General features: G+C 48.7%; 1 protein-coding gene across 1 annotated transcript in view; it reads right to left on the bottom strand.

Annotated features, from left to right (window-relative positions):
* The window catches only part of BCR (BCR activator of RhoGEF and GTPase), a 130,253-nt gene that overhangs the window by 42,635 nt on the left and 66,794 nt on the right, over positions 1-20,824 (bottom strand). Inside the window, exons 3-8 of the mRNA XM_074972824.1 lie at positions 19,187-19,291; positions 18,462-18,647; positions 11,272-11,379; positions 9,428-9,488; positions 8,264-8,316; positions 7,714-7,854 (exon numbers count right to left, since the gene is read on the bottom strand). Coding sequence (XP_074828925.1) covers positions 7,714-7,854; positions 8,264-8,316; positions 9,428-9,488; positions 11,272-11,379; positions 18,462-18,647; positions 19,187-19,291 — 654 coding nt within the window. The remainder of the gene's footprint in view (positions 1-7,713; positions 7,855-8,263; positions 8,317-9,427; positions 9,489-11,271; positions 11,380-18,461; positions 18,648-19,186; positions 19,292-20,824) is intronic.

The following is a 20,824-nucleotide window of genomic DNA, read 5'->3' as shown; positions in this document are numbered from 1 at the left end:
GCATTGGGATTCCAGATCCACCCACTGCCACCGACCCCACTCAGGGCATCCACTCCCTTCCGTTACCAAGAACCTCAGTCACAGGGGCCATCTGCATAGCCCCTGCCTGTAAACATCCAGGCAGGCTCTTCCAAGTAGCAGGTTCCCTCTTGCTCAGAAAAGTTCCATGTCCAAAATTCCCCATCAACCCGAACAGGAAGTTCAGTACCGCCACAGGCAGAGAGCCCTGCTGTGATGCGGGGAGCCACCATCCTGTCAGCCTGTGATGCTGTTCCTGAGGCGATGCTGATCTATGCTGAGTTTATCTGATCTAGCACTTGGGGGATAAACTGTCCAGATCCTCGAGACAAGACGCTAGCATGAGGCACCGGAATGACTCCTACGGAGGTGGGATTTCTCAGGAAAGGAGGCTGGCTGGGGAGCCTGGTGGAGGATGTATTCTAGTCAGGCGTAGGAAGTCAGGGAAGGGGGCGGAGGGGATGTATTCCAGTCAGCGGCTAGGAGGGAAAAATTTACCAAGCCGCACAGAGGGCGGGATTTTCTTCCCTCTTCTGCTCTATTAACAGTCCTGACTCATGAGTCTACCAGAGACATGTCCCTGCAAGGGGGACCCAGGCAGATATCTTCATAGGAGATGACCCAGGGAGCTCCCAGCTACTGTGGGCGAGGGGCAGGGGGAAAGGAAGCCTGAAGAGTGGCTTTGTAGAGCAGGCTGGGATCTCTCTCTCCATAGCAGGGTGCTTGCTGAGCCTGAGCTGGGAGACGGATTTAGCTGCCTGCTTCTCCTGGAACTTGACAAGACTTGGTATAATAGGTGCACATCAGGCTGCTGATCACTGACTGGGGAGGTGGGGGTGAGGGAGTGTTTCCAGTAGGGAGCTGCTGGGGTTACATCCTTTGCTGTGATGACTCATCTGGCAGGGAGGGTTCAGCAGGTCAGAGGGAGACAATAAAAGGATTTCCCAACCAGCTGACTACAGGCTTCTTTGTGAGGGAGCAAAGGGTGCCTCTCCCCATGAGTTGGTCAGCACATGCCCAATCCCCCCACCCAGCCCCAAGAGAAGTCAGCATGCCCCCAGCACCCGTCTGCATGCCCCCAGCACCCATCTGCACACGCCCAGGGTTCACACACTGCCTCAGCCACGCTCCCTGGGCAGAGGAGACAGAGTCCAACAAGGAGCCTGCTAGACAGAATCTGCTGTACCAGTGACCGGCTACAGGCTGCCTCAGTGCAGGGGAGCGAGAGGCCCAGGGAGCATGCCCGACAGGACTGCAGTCAGACAGTCTCCCTGAGGAAGACAGAGCCAGCCTCGCAGATGTGACCCCGTCAGCCCCCTAGAACACAGAGACTGTTCACTCCCTCTTCAGAGTCCTCACCAACCCGGCCACTGAGCCAGCACCCATAGACCTTGGCAACTCACACCATACAAAGGGGACCCCAGCAGCTCAAACCCTGGCTGGAGGATATTGGTAACCTAGGTCAGGATGTCTCCAAGTCAGCGACATGGGTCCCCCATTCCTTTCCCTCCCCATCTCTCTCCCCCTCCGCCCAATCAACCTCCCTATCTAGCTATCTCCTCACTGGCATCCTTTCGGGGGCCCTATGTTTATAACAGACTTCTGGGCCATAGGGTGTTTTGGGCAGATGGCTGTTTGCTGCAAGGCTTTCCTGTCAGAATTACCGTACCCACCCCACTTATCCAGCTTATTCCTCCTGGCCTGACTGAGGAATAGCAACGCAATCACCAGTGTATAAAAAACATAAGAGAAGAGCCTCCCCCACCATCCAAAGACCCTGGGGGAGCATATGGGCTACAGACAGATTCAGGGGGGCTTAATACCAGAGTGGTGACTGGGCATCCAGCACACATACTTCCATCAGTAACACCCTAAGATGAGCAGCATTCCTGCCAGAACAGTGCAGTACTGCCAGGCAAGAGCCTGGGCTGGATCCCAGCATCTGCTCCAGCCTTACCTCCCAGACCTTCTCTCTCTGCCCTACTTCCTCTTCCCTTTACATATCTAGCACCTGCCTCCTCCCTTTTCTGTCAGTGCCTCACTGCTTTGGGCACAAGAGCCTTCCCCCCTGCTGCTCCTGCCACCTGGACAGCCTCCCTGTGTTTCCTGCCTCTTCATCTCTTCTCTCCCTTGCCTCTGAGTTCCTCAACCAGCCTCACAACCGCCTGCACCTTCATTTATTCATTGCATCATTTTTTCACTGATTGCTGTCTCTAATGTCGTGTGCTGTCTGCTGCTGTGTATTATTTAACTCCAGATAGCGAGGCAGGTTACCTGTTTGTCTGAGATGCACAATGCAAAGTAAAACTTGTAATAGCTGTTCATCTGGATTTAAGATCTGCAAAGGGCTGTCTGCCTGTCAGAGCTGAGGAGATGTATCCTGGGTGGTGACGGCAGAAGACTGCAGCGCGTGTGGGTGAGAGTTACAGGAAAGAATGGAATGTGTGATGCAGGAGGAGGAGGATGGTAAAGCGCAAAAGGATGGATACTGGCACATGTCATTAAGGTTTGGATTTCTGCAGAGCGTAGGAGGAGAATGATTCCTGTGTGTGATGCAAGTGCAGCGTGACAGGACATCGGGATCATCTGCTGAGGAATTAATGGGCTTCTCTTAATAGTCTAACAGCCTTTTGTTTTCCAAAGTGACTGTCAGTGAGAGTTATAGGGCTTCAGCCAGGAGACAGAGCGTGGGATCCAAACCTGTATTTCTGAGTACACTGCTGCAGACAGCATCTGCCCAGGGCCACTAGAAGCAGCACTCCTCAGACCCCAAGGGGTCCGAGACCAGCCCACAAACCCAGTGACGCTCCAGTTCACACCCTTGCCTGTTTCCTTTTGTAAACAGTCCCCTATTGTTCTCTCTTTCCCTAATGCGACTGCAGCCTAAACCCAATGATGCTCTGCCACTCAGAGGTCACCTGGCTGATCCCTCAGAGGCAATTGACCATCAGATGCGTTTACCAGTTAACTTCAGAAATATGGCAGTCCACAGCCAGGCTTGAGCATCTCAGATACGATGGTGAAAAACATGAGACAGGCTCAGACAGACGGACTGGGGCCCTCCCGCAGTGGGAATCTGCCTCTCTCCCCTAAGGGGCTCAGTGCTTTTAGCAGTTCCATTAACTCCTGCGTTACAAGAAAAGGCAGAACTGGATAGGGAACAGTGGAGGGAGAAGTTTCAGCATTAAGCTCTTGCTCAGAGAGGAGACATTGACTCCTCCAGCCAGCCATTCTCACACCGGCTGCAGCTAGGAACCTCTGGGAAAGCTGCACCGGACTGGTGCCAAACCAGCCTCCCCACTGGAGGTTGTGCAGGATCGCTGGGTACAACCCTAGGGACTGATCCTTCTGGAGCGCTTGGGGATTTTTCCCCTCAAAAGACCCCCTATAACTGAAACAAAGAAAATGAATGGTGGCAGGTGAAGAGTCAGCTGTGAGCAAACAAGGCCCCATCCACAAAACGAGGTCCTGGCTTGGAGCTGCGGCGGGGCCACGTGCACAAGACAAGAAGGAATCTGAACTTCTCACATGCCCTAAATCAGGAGGCTTCATGTCACTCAGGGACACCCCAGCGAGCTCTTTATTGCTACTTGGCAAGTTACTGAAGTGGGCACTTAGGGAAGGATCAATCAGAAACACTAACAAGCAGGAAGGAGAAAAGAGGATGAGAGGGAGGGAGGCATTTCCATGCTCCTTGGCAGGGGAGATTCTGGAGCTAAGATATGTCCCCAGAGGCATAACATTCCATCCAGGTTTCTGTTCCTTCGCAGGGGGATGTCCCCCCATGATGGGTGCAGTGGTTATCTCCTTCTGCCACCCACGAACCAAATCCTAGACACTACATCTTTCCCCACAAGTCCATGGGTTGTATGCTGGAGAGACAAGCGACTCAATTCCCCACAACAGGCTAGAGAAGAACCCCAGAGCCACACCCTGGCCTTGACAGAGCCTCATTTCTTCTGGCTTTTGTTGTAATTAGCATCCTACCCACATCCCTGAAGCATGCAGAAACTCTGCCCCCCTCCTTACGTCTGGGACCCGCCAGGCCCACACACTCGGGGAGCCACAGGCTGCCTCAGGACCATGCTTCCCACTTCAATTCCCATCGAAGGATCGAATGCACAGATCACAAAGGAAACGGGGCTGGGGCTGAAGCTCTCCCTTGCCCTGTCAGCATTGCTGTATTGCACAGTAAGCGGAGACACTGCGGAGAAGGGGGACAGGTAATATCGATGGCCTTGAGAGCAATGTGCTGGGCTGTCCTTGCCATGTCATACAGGTCACAGCACGTCCTGGTTTGGGCATGGACTGAGAAGTGTCTTGTGCAAGATGCTGGAGTTACTTTATGGAATATTCCAGTGGATAGGATGGAGGGAACGAGCTCCTCTGTGGTGAGCAACCCTTGTTTTCCTCACTGTGCACAGGATGCGGCCAAGTGCCTTGTAGCAAATGAAAGCACCTAAAGCAGGGGATCAATAACCTTGGGTCACACCTTGGGGGAGGGAGTGTGTGTGTGGAAGGTTGTGTATTCACACACACACACTTACTTTTAGCAGCCTGTCACTAGGGAGATTAACCACTGGCTGCTTTCACCAATTCAAAGCAATCCAGCAAAAGAAAGCAGCAGCAAGAGGCAGGCAAAGGGGATTTACATCCTCCCTGCGCTGTGCTCACCAAAGGGAAAAAAACACTCCACATTAAAGATGGGGATTGGGAGCCGTTTGCTGGCTGGAAAAAAAAAAGGAAGAGAAACAGGGCCCCTTTATATGCACGCTAACAATGGAGGTCGGTACCTGAGCACTGTATGAGAGGAGGAGGCTGGAGCTACCACAGCTAGCCTGCTCCCCCGCCAAAGGAATCTCCAATGGGAGGGAGGTAAATAATGAATAAAAGCCATCAAAGCAAGCTGGCTATTCATTAAAATAAAAAATGCATTATGCATTGAGAGCTGTCAATTAGGACATGCAGACTGCATGTTACCCCATCACCCCGGGGAGGGCACAGACAAGAGGAGCAGAAGGAAAGGCTAAGCCAGAGATTTACACACACACACAGACAAAACCCAGCTCTGATCCCAACCTGGAAGGGCTGTTGGTGGTGGGGAGCGGGGCTTGTTAACTCTTTAGGAAGATAGTGCACAAATCCTTCATTAATGAATGGCTGGGAGTCTACTCCTGTTGCAGGCAGTTGGATCACAATTTCGAACCATGGAAATGGTGAACACTCCCCAGTCTGGACAAGCTTCGGGGAAGAAGGTAGTGCCCTGCCCCTCTTAGAGGCAGGGCCTTTGGTGCAGAAAAGCCAAAGGAAGCAGCTAGCATTCGACTCCCAGAGGGAAAGGAAGTTAAAGGGCAACACAGAAAGATCTGGAATAAGCATATTCTTCACCTTGGCTTGGAACGGATTGTGAGCAGAGTAGGTGCATGCGAGTGAGAGAGAGTTATGGATTCCCTCCATCGCATAGGAAAACCTGTTTTCAGCTCTGATTCTGCTGTCCCTGCCACAAGAGTAAACACGGAGCAACCACCTGAAGTCAGTATTTTCACCACCGCGTGAGTGGGACTAGGAGCACCCCTGCTGAGCCCACTCTTTACACACCCCATTCTCACTTTGTAAGTGGATGACAAATCCACAGCTCACCAGAGAGCATAACCTCATTCCCGCTGCCCTGGCTCCTGTCACTTCATTAGGATTCCACAGGACACGCTGCAAAGCCTGCATCCCTCATTGAGATGCTAACAGACAATCTGAGACTACCGAGCACTCCCTCTCCTGGGACAGGGGCATTCCAGCCTGTGATACCTGCCATGACTCGATCAGCATCCACTTTAATGAGGCCTTCTGCTGTCTCCAAGGCCCTGGCCACTCATGTGTGTACTTTCATCCCACCCTGCTACTGCCTGGTCCCCACAGCTCTAGTCTCAGCACATCTCAGCTGCAGCCTGGGGGTTTCAAAACAAGCCCCAAAGCAGGAGGTAAATGGGGGAACTCCTGCTCAAAGCTGAGGAACAATGCACTCTGGGGCCCTGTCTGAGTACCCCAGCCCCATTCTGCGTCTGCCAGAGAACCCTCAGAGCTGAAAGGGTCAGTGAAACATACAGTAATAACCCAGGAATGTGTATGTTTATAGGGCTGGGGGACTTTTCACTGGAATGTCTTCAAGGGGATCCCTGGGTCCAGTTGTAGTCATCTTGGGCTTGGCAAGGAGATTACAGGGCACAGTGCTGACATGACAAACTCCAGCTGCAGTTCCTCTACCACAAATCTGCTGCTCTTGATTTCGCTCTTTCATCCAAGCTTCCCCACCCCATTTCATCCAAGCTTCCCCGCCCCCCAACTATCTCCTCCAACGCTCCTCATCAGTCCTGGCTGTTACTGAGCAGGAGGGACCAAATTCATCCCTACCAAAACCACACTGGAGTTACCTTAGAGATGGATCTGCCCCAGGTACTCAGGGAGCCACACAGAGCCATACCACTGTAGAAGTCTGTCTCCATTATAAACAGTCTCGTCTGTGGATGAGGGGGGACAGAGCCCAGCATTTCTGGGCCCCAATCCAATTCCCACAGAGGTTAATGGGGGGCTTTTCTCGGACTTTAATGGACACTGGATCGGCCCCTAGATAGATGAACAATCCTAAGCTTCCTATCTCAAGGGGTCTCTCTCATCCCATTTCGATTCCTTCCTACTTCTCTTTACATTCTATCTGAGAAATGGCTCTGATTTTCCACCTCTTTGCCCTCACACAGTGAGTCTCTGTGTACTGGACACTGGGGCTGTAACATGTATTTCTCTGCTATACCTTGGGTCCTGACATCATTCTGGGGATACTTAAGAGACAGAAATCACAGTGCCAACTCCTCGCATCATTCAGTGACCAGCTTGCCCCCCTCTCACTCGCCACAGCAGATTGTTATAGCATGTCCCCAGGTGAGATTTCCCTCTTGCCCAAGATTGTAGGCTTCTAGAAGATGCAGAAAATGCATTTCATTCTGAATGTGCAGATTTAGGTGAACATCCTGCCAAGTTGGTTCCTGAGAGGGGATGTAAGGGTCACGAGTGGCTGGAAAATGCCCTTCTAATCTTCCATTACTCCAGCAGCTGCCTTCCTTCCTTCTGATCCATAGGCCCTTATTTGGTTTCAGTTTGCACACAGAATACTACCAAGAACTCTCCCTGAATTGGGTTAGCACACGCTATGCACGTTGCAGCAATAAGGTCTGGGATTCTAGTCACACTTCCCCTTTGGTAGCTCCAAATAGCCTTCTGAACAGAATGTGCAGTGAGCCACACCATGTCCTGGGGAACACAAGGACTGTGCATAAACTGTATCTCAGCAACACAGGAACTAGTAGCATGGGGTTTAAGAAAATCTACAAGCAGGTATCAACCTCTCACAGAATGAAGGGATGGCCTAGAGGAGTGAACACTGGTCTGGGAGCCAGGAATTCTTGAGTACTAATTCTGGGTCTGCATGTAACTTTATCTGTGTGTGCCAGCATGACTCCCCACAGAGTATTAAGCTTAGCTAGCATGCTAGAGTTCTACACCAAAAGGAGGCCTAAGTCCTTCGGTATCCCTGCATTCACTGTAACCTTCAGAAGGCTAGGGTAGTCTCCTAATTTCCAGACCTCCCAGAGAAAGGCAGAACTACTGTTTAGAAACAGATCTTGTCACTAGAGGATGGGGACTCACCTCTCCCTTCTTGACTGTCATAGATTGTCTGCGGGGTGTGATCTCTTCGTTGATACTGGACAAGAAGTTCTGAGAGATGCGCAGAGCATCCTGCAGGAGTGGGTAGTCGGGGTGGCTTGCTGGAGTGTGTTTCAGTAAATCCTACCACCAAGAACACAAAGAAGGGACAAGAATAAGGAACGGTGCCCACCAGAACAGTGAGCCACAGGCTCCGGGAGCCCTGTTATTGGAACCCTTGGCACAGGTGGCTCTGGCCTCCTCTCATAGTTTAGGGCAAGGCTGCAGATGACTGTCCCATCCCACTGCAGCTGTGGAGTCTAACCTAGCCTGCTAACCCCGCTGGGGACACGTCACTGGTTCCGCACATGGAATTATTCTCCACCAGAAACTTCAAGTTGCTCCTCCGCATATAAAGACAAGACACACCCAGGCAGAGCGGCAGCCTCTTAGTTTCCCCAGTCCTGTCTGTGCAGGAAAGGCTGGAGGGAACAGAAAGCGGGGACAGTGCCTGTGCTCTTATACTTGCCATTTAAACACACAAGCTACTTACATGAAGAACAAGTGTGCTGCGTGTCACTCGATCCACCGGCTTGTATAGCAGAGCTGTGGACAGAAAGCAGCAGAGGCATAAGAAAGGCAGCCATCTAAAAACAGAGTGCCCTACAGAGCACACTGAGCCATACAACCAAACATACAGGCACAAAACTAGTACAGAAGAAACATCCTGCAATTCTCTTCTCCACCATTAATGAGCTACAGAGTAAATAAAACACACAAGTGTGTGGAAAGAAGCAGTCAGCAGCCACACTGGGCACAACCCCCCTCTACAAACATTCCCCCCTCCACACACAGAGTTCATTACTGCTAATTCAAACATTCAAAACACACTGCACAAACACAGAGAGAGACACACACAAACACAACCTACTGCACACCCCAAGCAACACGCAGCTGAGAGAGAGTGAATGGTGAGCTCGCTGAATGGCACATAACACTCCCAGCAGGGCACTCTTCTGATTAACCTCTTACATCCTCCAGCTCTAGATCTTCATGGCTGACCCTGCAGCTGAGTACTGTGCCTAGCCACACCCTCTAGAGCCATTCCCCTTCAAAGCCTCTCCTAATCTTGCCAGGAGGTCTCTGAAAGGTGATCAAGGCACCACCTCCTCTCCCAAGCTCAGCATGGCATCTCTAGGGTGCTCCCAAATCCTGCCATCCATGAGGCTTTGCCTTAAACAAGTCTGGAACCTCCTTGGAGCAGGGACGATCTCTTGCTATGTGTACGTACAGGGCCTAGCACAATGAGCCCTGACCTCAGCTAGCACCACCGTAATACAAATAATAATTCTTTGTATGATGATGTTTGTGCTACTATTAGGCAATAGATGCTCTTCAAAGATCATGGTTATTCTGTGCATCGTCCATTGTTGCCCAAGGGGAACAAGCCAGTAAGATGAATGGAGGCTTCCTGTGCAGACATGCAGCTTTCTAGGCAAGTGCTCTGCTAATGAGCAAAAGGCAGCAGCTTCCCGGGGACAGCAAGGAGTCACCATAACCCACCAGCATTCAGAAAGTAAAAGGACCACGGAAGGTGGGACTGGGGAATGGTTATTCCACAATATATCTACCCTCCACCCAGGGCAACAATAGCCAGCTCCACTCCCACCCCTCCAAGTGCCGACAAACCAGAGTCTCCTCCATACAGAACACTCACTTTCCAAGGAGTTTTTGGTTGTCTGATCTTTTGAGTCCTTTGTATTTCTGGCCTTGAGATTCTAAAAGAAAAAGAAAATCCATGTAGGAGACCGTTCATCACCCAGAAACGCCACCCTGGAACCCAGAACCTCCTCAACATCTCCAAGGGAGGAAGAGGTGCCTGTGTTCATACAGTCAGCCTAAAGCAGCATCCAGAAAAGCCCTGCCATATTCCACGTCAGTGAAGAAAAATGCAATGTAACTCTACCACCACCATGTCACAGTCCGCCAGGAGCCTGCAGCTCCAAGCAGAATTCCTAAGAGTGAGTCTTTAGAGACCCGAGAAACCAGGGAGCCACGTACAGCATATGGGAGAAAACCTGGGGATGGCTGAGTTACCACCAGTCAGACGGGGGGATGTCCACAGGGATGCATGTGCCATTGGCCCAGTGTATGTATAGTCTGGTAGCTAAAGCACAAGGTAGGCAGTCAGCAGACCTGGGTGCTATTCCTGATTCTGCTGCTGCCCTGAATGTTGAGGCTGAATGTATTAATGTGGGTAAAGTGCTGTGAAATCCTCAGCAGGACATGGGCACAGAAGTGCAAAAGTACCACCAAATCATCGTTACTATTTATTACACTATGGTCATTGCCAGGGCTTTAGCACTTACCCACCAGGAAATCACACAATATGTGGTGCCCAGAATTTGCATTTGAAGAGTGCCTAGCATGAGGCGGCCCGGATCCCTTTTGTGGCACTACCACAACACAACTCATAAATCTAACGATTAGTCAGGGGAGACTTTACAGACTGTATTTATCTATTTAAAAAATGAAGGGTGGGGGAAGCTGCCCTGATAGCAAGGTGACACTGCTGATGCTACAGGCTGTGTCTGAGGCTCAAAACCCCGCAAAGAGCCATGGCTGCAGATGGGAGGCGGGGAACCCCCTCACACTGTGATGAGAACCACAGCACGTTTCCAAAGGGCGTTGCCAGTTTGCGTTCCCTCAATCTTAATGTCTTGAAACGTTTTACTTTTTAATTTTAAAGATAAAAAAAGATTTGGGCTCCTCGACGAACTAGTGTTTTGAAAAGAAATAAATGCCTCTGGCACAGCACATATCCGATACAGAAAAGGTGGTTCCATTTAAATCCAATTTTTCTTGGCAGCTGCTTTTTTCCAGCTGTGGCGTTTCTTGGGGCTGTAATCACCACAGTGACACTGTCCGCTGGACATGCAGCTCCACCCAGGGCCCATGGCATGAGAAGCCTGCAAAGTACTTCAACACACAGAATCCCACTCAAAGGGAGGAAATCAAAGCAGCCTAATAAATAATAAGAAGATTCCACTTGACACGCTTGTCATTTTAAACAGCGCATTCTAATGCTACCTCTTTCAGCACTTGAGGCTAATTAAGCCTGTGATTCTACCGACAGACATCATGCAAGCTGTTAGAGACGGTCTTTTACACCACAGTCAGTGTCATTATTTGCGAAAGAGACATCAGGAGCTCAAACACAACCTTCCTCTTTAGGACTGCATGATGCTGGAGCAGTGCTAGGAAAGTTCAAAGCCATGCCAGTCACTATAAGAGTCACTCTGGGGAATAGTGAGCAAAAACTGCCTATGGGAGAATTCATAGTTCCTCCCAGGCCAGCCTTAACTAAAGGCCACTGGAGGGGCTGGGGCTGGGCTGGGGCTGGGGCTGGGGCAGTGGCTGTGGGGAAGCTCACAGCTCCTCCAGTCCCAGCCTCTCCAAGGAGCGATGGCTGCAAAGGCACTCGGAGGCTGCACAGGAGTGACTCTGCAGCGTATTAATCAGCTCCGGGGCGGCGCGTGTGTCTGAACATCCTAACATTACCTCGGAGATTTCAGCAAACTGAGCATTGGCCTGGCAGCATTTCTCTGCCGTCTCCATGGCAACCTCATAGTTATCCACGAAGGCCCTGTACACTCCCAGCTGGCTGGCCTGCAGGGATCAAAACAAAACAAAGTAAACACCAGGGAGGGGGATGGCTTGGGACAGCTGCTGGTGGGAGTCAGAATAACCAGGGAAGAGGCTGATTTACACCAATCCAAAGAAACTCAGGACACTCTGAACAGGAAGTGCCCTCCCTCCTGTGGGTTCTCCCCCACTGGAACAGGTGCTCCTTGTGTGGTGGCTCCCTTTACCCAGCAGAAGTTAATTCGCAAGCCTGGGAGGATGACAAATCTTTATTACCATCGCCTAGTTTTTCCCTTCTAAACTGCCAGATTAGCGTCTATTAATATTTTAGCTCATGGATGAAACTTTGCAGGAGCTGTTGGCTGTTTGCCATGAAATATGAATCAGGCAGGAGTGATTCAGCCCTATAGCACGAATGTGACCCCAATGAGCTACTCGTTTGCTTCTGTGCATCTGCTGAAGCTGTTAAAGCAAACCCAGATATTAACCAAGATCTACATATGCAGACATTATCTAAAGCCACATGGTTGAAGCATTAAGGACAGAAGTGCTGAAGAGTCTAAAACAATACACACAGTATAGAACCACTGCTGGAAGGCATGGACGGCAATGCAGGATTTTGCAACCGTAGAATGTGTGGTGGACCCAGATAAAGATACGGCAAGCCTTGGATCCTGTAATGAGCCATTATTAATCACTAGGTCTTAGCACTGATCCTGTTTGCTGATTTCTAAATAGCAGTCATGTTCATGCCAGACAGCATAAGATCCAGCTGGGACATCCATGGGCAAATTTCAAGCATGTCTGAACTGTAGAGTAACCTTTGTGTTGCAGACCCATGCAGCTGTGCTATAAACACCTCAGCAGTTCAAATGGGCTTCCCAGCGTACAATCAGAAAAACACCAACAGAAGGAGCATTGAAGGACTCTACTGAAAAGGAGAGTATTTTCAATCCTTCACTTACCCTATGACTACCGTGGGTCCACTGCCAGCATGGACAGTATTCCCTACTGTGACTGCTCTGGGAGACTGGGAACAGAGGAGCTGAGAACTTCCCCACAGCCAGTGATCCTCCACCATTCTAGAGAGACTCCAGCTCGGAGACTCTCCCACTAACATAGCTGTGAGCTTCCCCCATAAACAGTACTTCTGCATCATTACCTACATTGCCTCCTGCAGGAGAGCCTGGCACTTGAGTAGCTTCCCAGTACCTCTGTGCATCTTTCCCTACACAGTTTATTGAAGTAATGGTGGCTTGAGAAACGGTGAGCTACCTCCTACAGTGATCTTCACAAAGAGATGAGGGAACTAATTGCAGCCCCGCTGTACAATGGCACAGCTCCTTCTGAAATCAGTCGCAATTGTGCATGGATGCCAGGGAGGGTCTGGCCCCAGGCCTGCAGAGAGCACATGATCCATAGCTGGCACTGTTGTACCATCCCCAAATGAGCAGTAATCCTGACCGTAGTCTCTGCTGGGAGAGACTTATAACATTTCAATTTTGGAATCATGTCCTAGAGATGGCAGCTAGGATGTAAGTGCTTTGATTTCTCCATTAGTGCAAGGGCTCTTGCTTTCCCTACCATGCCTGAATAGAGTTGGTAAAAATCATTAAGACATTTTTGGATGAAAAATGCCTTTTTGAGCCAAATAAATATTTTCACGGAAAATTCTTATTTTGGTTAAAATTTTCCCATTTTTCTACGAAAAACTGGAAACCAAATTTTTTTTTGGTAAAACAATTCAGTTTTGTGAAAAATCATTTTTCAGTTTTTGAAAAATGAAAAAGTTAAACTTTTTAAAAAAAACAAAATTTTTTTTTGAGACACAATTTCCGTTTTTCATTAAAAATCCAAAAATTTCAAACCCTTCCAACACAATTTCAAAATATTTCACCCAGTTCTACTCTTGACAGCTGGTGCTTTTTATCCCCCAGCTGAAAAGATGGGATAACACAGCTACCTTGTCAGCTTCTGACAGCAGAAACTCACTGCAGAGAGTGCCACCGTATGTAAGATTCTAGAATCTCCTTTGTATGCTGCCTTCAGTTTCGATCTATGGTTCTTTATTTTACAGGTTAAATAAAATGAATGCCACCAGTGCCCTGAAGATAATTATCAAGACTCCAAATTATCACCATAATCATACCTTATGGCATGGCCACATGTGAAAAGGACCTGATGTGCATCCTGACTGACCATGCATTAATGTCTAGTATTTCAGCAATCTCTCTCTTATCGAGATGGTTTTAACTGGCTGCTAAGAATGGTTTGGCTCTGTCCAGTACAGCAAAACACTCAGTTTGTCAGAAAAAATAGCAGAATGAAGTGACTGCTGCAGTATCTGTCAGAACACTGCATTGAATTACCAGAGCTGAAATAGCTAAGCAAGCCCAGAGCTCCCCGGGATATTCACTCTGCGTAGCTGAGTTATTGCTACACTAGGGCAAGCTGCTCCCAACACAGATCCAACATCGCTTGCCAGTTCTATAAAAACACAAAAGGTTCAGGGGAACAGAAAAAGAGAGTATCATGGATGCCCGGTACATGGACCTGCCAGCCTCATCTGTATGGCACGGCCTTAAGCTCAGGCCAGAGTAGCAATACAGCAAGTCAAAGTTTGCTGGGACAAGCCAGCTATGGTAATTCATCTGAAGAGCTCTCCCTCAGCTAGTAGCATTATTTTGCCACCCTCTCAAGGCAGTTTATCAAGCATCATTTGATTGCAGCGCTCTTCCTGCATCTCAGCTTTAGCAAGCTGGGGAGCAGCAGCAGGCAGCTGAGACCTTGTGAGCTAATCTCTGAGCACCGCATACCATGTCCATGAGCTATCTGCTAAGGCACCAACTAATCTCCTCCTGACTAAAATACACCACCAGTGAAAAGCAGCTTCTTGGGGTTTCATCTAGAGCTGCTGGAGGGCACATAAAATATTGTCCCCCTGTCTCAAGTCAACAGGGATGGGAGCTGGTGCATTGCCACACAGATGTTAACAATTAAGTGACCTGGTGAACTGCACTCTCCATCCAATAAGCTACTCAATGGAATGTCTCACCAACTCAGGGAATCAGAGGCACCTAAGGAATGCGGAGATTCTTTTCTTTTTAGAAAAGAAAACGAAGCTCCCATAATCCTTTGCTTTCTGCACACTATAAGGGAGGGGCTAGAGGGATGCCTTTTGAATGCAGACAATCAGGTATATCTGGCTTGGGAACCCCTAGGTCATCTTCAGGCTCTGTACATTGCTTTATTCTTGTCTGTTCTGTTCTGCACACTGAGGTCTTTTGTTGAACTTTGCTAGGGGAACTCTCCGCAGCAGACTGAAAAAACACATCCACAATCACAGCAAAGGGAATAGCACAGGGGGAGGAGGGTAGAATATCAAAGTACGAGGTAACAAGAACAGTGCAGATGGAGCAAAGCAAAATGGGAAGGCGGGGGGTGGAACAGAGCAGCAACAAGTGGAAATGCACATAAACACACACACCAGTTTCCTTTTTCAACCATCTGAAACTAATTCATTTCTCTGGCCAAGTGAGAGCGGCAGTGTCCCGAGGCAGTCAGTGCCTAAAAGAAACAATCATCTGATAATGGCTTGGGTTAAACTAGCTCCAGAGAGGACTAGAAAGGACCTGCTGCCACAGCAGAGACAAAGGGTATGTCTACACTACGAAATTAGGTTGATTTTATAGAAGTCAATTTTTAGAAACCTATTTTATACAGTCGATTGCTTATGTCCATACTAAGCGCATTAAATTGGGGGAGTGCGTCCTCAATGCCATGGCTAGCATCGACTTACAGAGCGGTGAACTGTGGGTAGCTATCCCACAGCTCCCGCAGTCTCCGCTGCCCACTGGAATTCTGGGTTAAGCTCCCAGTGCCTGATGGGGCAAAAACATTGTCGCGGGTGGTTTTGGGTACATGTCGTCAGGCCCCCCTCCCTCCATGAAAGCAACGGCAGACAATCGCTTCAAGCCTTTTTTCCTGGGTTACCCGTGCAGACGCCATACCACGTCAAGCATGGAGCCCGCTCAGCTCGCTGTCACTGTACGTCTCCTGGGTGCTGCTGGCAGACGTGGTACTGCATTGCTACACAGCAGCAGCTCCTTGCCTTCGCAGCACACAGTGCAGTAGGACAGACAGCCGTTGTACGTCTCCTGGGTGCTCCTGGCAGACCTCGGTGATGTTTATTGGGACGCCTGGACAGACATGGCTTTTCTCCTCTTTGAGCACCAAATGGGAGCCAGAGACTCCAGGTCATTCTCTTCTTTAAGTTTCGTCTCATGGAGATTCAGTCCTGTCTGGAATATCATGCAAGCTGGAGGCTTCTGCCTCAGGGTGCTCTCCCAGCCGGCAGCACCACGCCGTTGCACCTACCCCAGCCTACCACTTGCCTCCATGGCTCATGAAGTCTGGACAGTAGTAAGAAGCAGTTCAACTATAGGCTGAGCAAGTGCAGAATGGTGGTAGGATGTGTCTTTGGACGTTTAAAAGCTCGCTGGCGCTGTTTGAGGTCAGACCTCAGCGCAACCAACATTCCCATTGTTATTGCTGCTTGCTGTGTGCTCCAAAATATCTGTCAGAGTAAGGGGGAGACATTTATGGCGGGGTGGGCGGTTAAGGCAAATTGCCTGGCGTCCAATTTTGAGCAGCCAGACACCAGGGTGATAAGAAGAGCACAGCAAGGCGCGCTGCACGTCAGAGAGGCTTTGAAAACCAGTTTCATGACTAGCCAGGCTTCGGTGTGACAGTTGTGTGTGTGTGTTTCTCCTGGATGCAAACCCACCCCCTTTGTTGATTTTAATTTCCTGTAACCAAACACCCTCCCCTCTTTGAAATAAAGTAACTATTGTTTTGAAACCATGAATTCTTTCTTTATTAAAAAAAAAAAAGAGAGAGAATGGACAAGGTAGCCCGGGTGGGGTGGGGGAGGAGCAAAGGACAAGGCCACATTGCTTATTGTAGCCACACTAAAAATCAAACTGTTTGAATTACAGCGTTCTGTTGCTTGGGCCATCCTCTGGAGTGGAGTGGCTGGGTGCTCAGAGCCTTCCCCCCCCCCCCCCCCGGCACGTTCTTGGGCGTCTGGGTGAGGAGGCTATGGAACATGGGGAGGAGGGTGGGCGGTTATACAGTGGATGCAGCAGGGGTCTGTGCTCTTGTTCGCTTTCCTGCAGCTCCAACAGACACTTCATCATGTCCATTTGTTCCCCCATTAGCCTCAGCATCGCGTCCTGCCTCCGCTCTTTGCACTCACTTAATTCTTTCCTGGCCTCTGCCACTGAATGCCTCCGTGCATTAAGCTGTGCCCTATCAATGAAGTAGGACTGCATGATCTCAGAAAACATGTCATCGCAAGTACGTTTTTTTCGCCTTCTAATCTGCGATAACCTCAGGGACGGAGATGATAGGGGGAGCGTAGAAACATTCTATGCTCTACGATTCTGGGGGGACTGCATGGTCACCTGTACTGCTGAGTTCGCCACGCTGACCAAACAGGAAATGAAATTCAAAAGTTCCCGGGGCTTTTCCTGTGTACCTGGCTAGTGCATCGGAGTTCAAAGTGCTGTCCAGAGCGGTCACAATGGAGCACTCTGGAATAGCTCCTGGAGGCCAATACCATCGATTTGCATCCGCACTACCCCAAATTTGACCCAGCAAGTCGATTTTAGCGCTATTCCCCTTGTCGGGGAGGAGTACAGAAGTCGATTTTAAGAGCCCTTTAGGTCAACGGAACGGGGTTGGTTGCGTGGATGCAGTCATTTTTAAATCGACCTAACGCGGCTAAATTCAACCTAACCCAGTAGTGCAGACCAGGCCAAAGAAAGGATTTGAGATGTTAATTCCTAATAAGGGGCCTTCTGTGTGCATAACCTAAGCAGCTACCTGTAGCTTTGACCTTGGCCATGGTTATAGCGAAGGAACATGGTTATTCCCCATGAGGCTGCCTCTCCCTACTACGCCCAGAATTGTGACAGGTGAGCACAGACAGCAGGAACGGCTCAAGGAAGAAGAAACACCACCAAGGTCCTAGCAGCTGGTCTGGCAGTCTAGTGCAGAGCTGGCAGAGTGTTATGTGTCTGTTAATACAGGGGAAGCAAGGGTCTACTGGTGGTGGAGTAAAATCTCATTCGTTTTATCAATATCATCAGTGGCACGGTCAGGCTGGGCACATGGATTTTGTGCCTGGGCTAGTAAGTTTTCATTAGAATTTTGCAAATGCTCGTGAAATGCACTGCCATTTGTGCTTAGGGGGTCAGCAGGGGATGTGGATGCAGCAGATCATGATTTGGTTCTCCATTTGTACAGAGCAATGTGGTCAGGGTCTGTGACTGGGGCTCCTAGGTGCTATCACAACACAAGTAATAAATAATAGTATTAAGTCTTTAGGATGAGAGAACACACTTCCTGTCCCTCTGTAGTAATCCCTGTAGCTTGCTCTGGAACAGGACTGGCAGGCTCCAAAGGAAATTGTGTTCAAACAGAGGCTGGATGGTCAGGTCTGACACAGGACATTTGAGGACAGAAATATAGGGAAGAACTTTAGGGTTCTGAGAGCTGCTTGGAAGTCCTCCACCACAATGGTTCCAACCTCCAAGGCAGCGTACGAATTATACCGAGTAATTGCACAGACAATGCACCACTAGCATCTAATTCACTCCTATAGAGTGTCACGGGATATTTTATACAAGAAGTGAAATATGAAACTGAACTCTATGCTGTGTCCCCCCGAAGGGCTCCGACACTCTCTCTCTCTCTCAGATGTCAGGTTGCCATGCCAGCTGCCTTGGTAACTGAATGATCAGCAAGTGACACACTGCAGGCTTTGTGGAGAGCTCTAAAGTCTTCTGGAAGACTGACTGTTTTTGTAATATTGGTGGGGTCATGATGTAGCCTCTAAGTGCAGAACAGAAAACTGCCAGCCTAGTTATGACCACACCACAGTGGAAAAATGAATTTAGAATTCTACCACCTCATCCAGGCATGGACCTCCACACACCAGAGCCATGCAAAGGAACGAATGTGAGTCTCAGACACACCTGGAAGACACGCCTATTTAACCTGCACTGAGGTTAAAGGAGCGTTGGTGGTGGCAGCTTACTCACCAGTTTCTGGAAGAGGTCTCCGACACGCTGCTGGTGACTCCACTGCTGGACTCGGGGAAAGAGCCCATCATAGAACTCTTTGTGGATCTCATACAGCTCAGGCACTTTGAAGAAAATAGTCTCAATCTGCTGACTGGTCAGTACAGGCTGAGAAGTGGTGGCAGCAGCTTTCAAAGGCTTCATGGGCTAAAAGTAGAATCAAGGAGATTGTTACTACACGCACCAAGTAAACCTGTCTTTGTCATGTTCTAATGCCTCCTTCCTAGCCTGTTAAGTGATGTTCCCACTGACACTTCAGTGACTCTCTGAACACTAGACTGTACCAATTCTCTCGTTGGGGCAGTTAAGCAACTCCCAGTTCACAGATTTTCCCAGGACACGAATGCTGAAATTACAGTCCCTGTGCCCCTTGTTTTGTCCCCTTAATCTCTTCCACTAGCTGCGGGACAGCAGGTGTAGTAGTTAAAAGAGGAGGACTAGAAGTCAGGGCTCCTGGATTCTATTCCGAGCTCTGCCAATGACTCCTTGTGTAACCTAGGACAAGTCACTTTGCTTTTCTATGCCTCCATTTCTCCACCTGCAAGCTGGGGATAACAATTATCTACACTTCACCAGGTCACTGAGAGACAGTCAGTGTTTGTGAAGCTCTTGGAAATCTTTGGATGAAAGTTGCTCTGGAAATGTGAATATTATCATTAAATCTGGTGTCTGTGACAGGTGCTTACCAGCAGCAGAGCCTCTAGGTGGCTCAGGTAGGTTTCCTCACTGGCTAGGATTCCAGACAGGACCCATTTTCTCATCTCCAAGCCCTTCTCCAAGTCTGGCTCACTCTACAGAGAAAGAAGATGAAAGGATAGGATTGGGGAGCATTATTCAGCATAGAAAATATGACCTCAGGACAAACTAAATTTATTGTATTTAGGTACAGAGTAATAAAGAATGTGACCATCACTCAGCTTCTGGACACATGAACAGAGATAAAAATAATATACACAGTTTATTTACCCAGTATCTTAGAAACGTAATGATAATTCTCCATGAGCTTGACTTAATTGTGTGTGTCACTTGGACACCCCTCCCCACCCCAGTAGCCTGGGGTTTCCACAAGATGACTGCTTGTTTCTTTTCTGCCATTTGTTAAGATAGTTCTCAGGTACCAATTTGCACCAGTTGTTATTCTTTTAACAGGTCTATTTTGAGGGTAGGATAATCTGCACTACTTGGGATCTCAGTGCTGATTCTCTAAATGGGTTTTTCTTCTCTGGATTACATGCAATATTAGTATTTTCACAGAGACAACCCAAAAGAGAAAATGCAAAGACAAGAGAAAGACAGAAAAAAAGAATTCAGAGTCATGTGAGTAAAAATAAAGGCTAGAGATAGATATTATGGAGAGCTGGCAACTAGAGCTGGGCAACATTTTTGTGATGTATAATAAATTCATCAAAACATGCAGTTTGGGGGCAACCAAAACTAACTGCAAATTCGGCAAATATTTTCAGCCAAATAAAAAATGAGGGGAAAAAAACCAAAACACTTCACTTCAAAATGTCATTTCATTCATATTTTTTAAGTTTTTCATCAGCGTGAGAAAACCCCAGAAAATTCTATTGGTTTTTTTCAATTGTTGACACCGAATCAAAAAAAATCAATGGTTTACTCTGTTCTAGAGGTAACCTCTTCACCGTTGCTGTGTCTACTATAAAACCCCATTTTAGCAACTCAATAAACCTGTGGCTTGGAAACTTTGTTTGGCCTGAAAACAGCCAGATTTTATCTCAAAGGTAAAGGGGAGCCATTCTGCAAAGTTTGAAGAAAAAGTGTCCAGTGGTTACAATACAGGTCATTAGAAATGTCCATCTATTTGAAATTCTATTATACATTTCTTGGTCTCCCTCGAACGCAAAACACAGCTTCTTACAACCCTCTCAAGCACTCATACAGTCAAATCTCCTTGAAAACAGGAGAGTAGTTTAGAAGAGTCATTATGGTGGTTGTGCATGGATAGTTTGGGGATCAGTCCCGCCCCACTTAGTATTAGAAGGGTTTGGGCTGTTCATGTCAGTGGGAACAGGACTGCGATCGATGTGAATATGACAGCAGGCTGCATGCTATTGGCCTCATGTCAGTCTTTCCATATCTGAAATCTAACAGAGCTCTCCTTTAGCTGGGAGACCCTCGTTTTGGGCTCTGGAGATACGTGTGATTTATTATGGAGAGGGGGTAGCCTCTCCATCGTAAAGTTTGCAGCAACAGTCCTATTATGAGGTTGTTTTGAGCCCATATGCAACTCCGAGAAAGAGGGATGCTCAGCGACACTTACAATATTTTTTAGCACGTTTATTAAATTGTGTAAGCACTTT

The sequence above is a fragment of the Natator depressus genome, chromosome 15 (assembly GCF_965152275.1).
Source record: "Natator depressus isolate rNatDep1 chromosome 15, rNatDep2.hap1, whole genome shotgun sequence".
NCBI classification, from domain to species: Eukaryota; Metazoa; Chordata; order Testudines; family Cheloniidae; genus Natator; species Natator depressus.
This window is presented reverse-complemented; position numbering and strand designations above follow the sequence as displayed.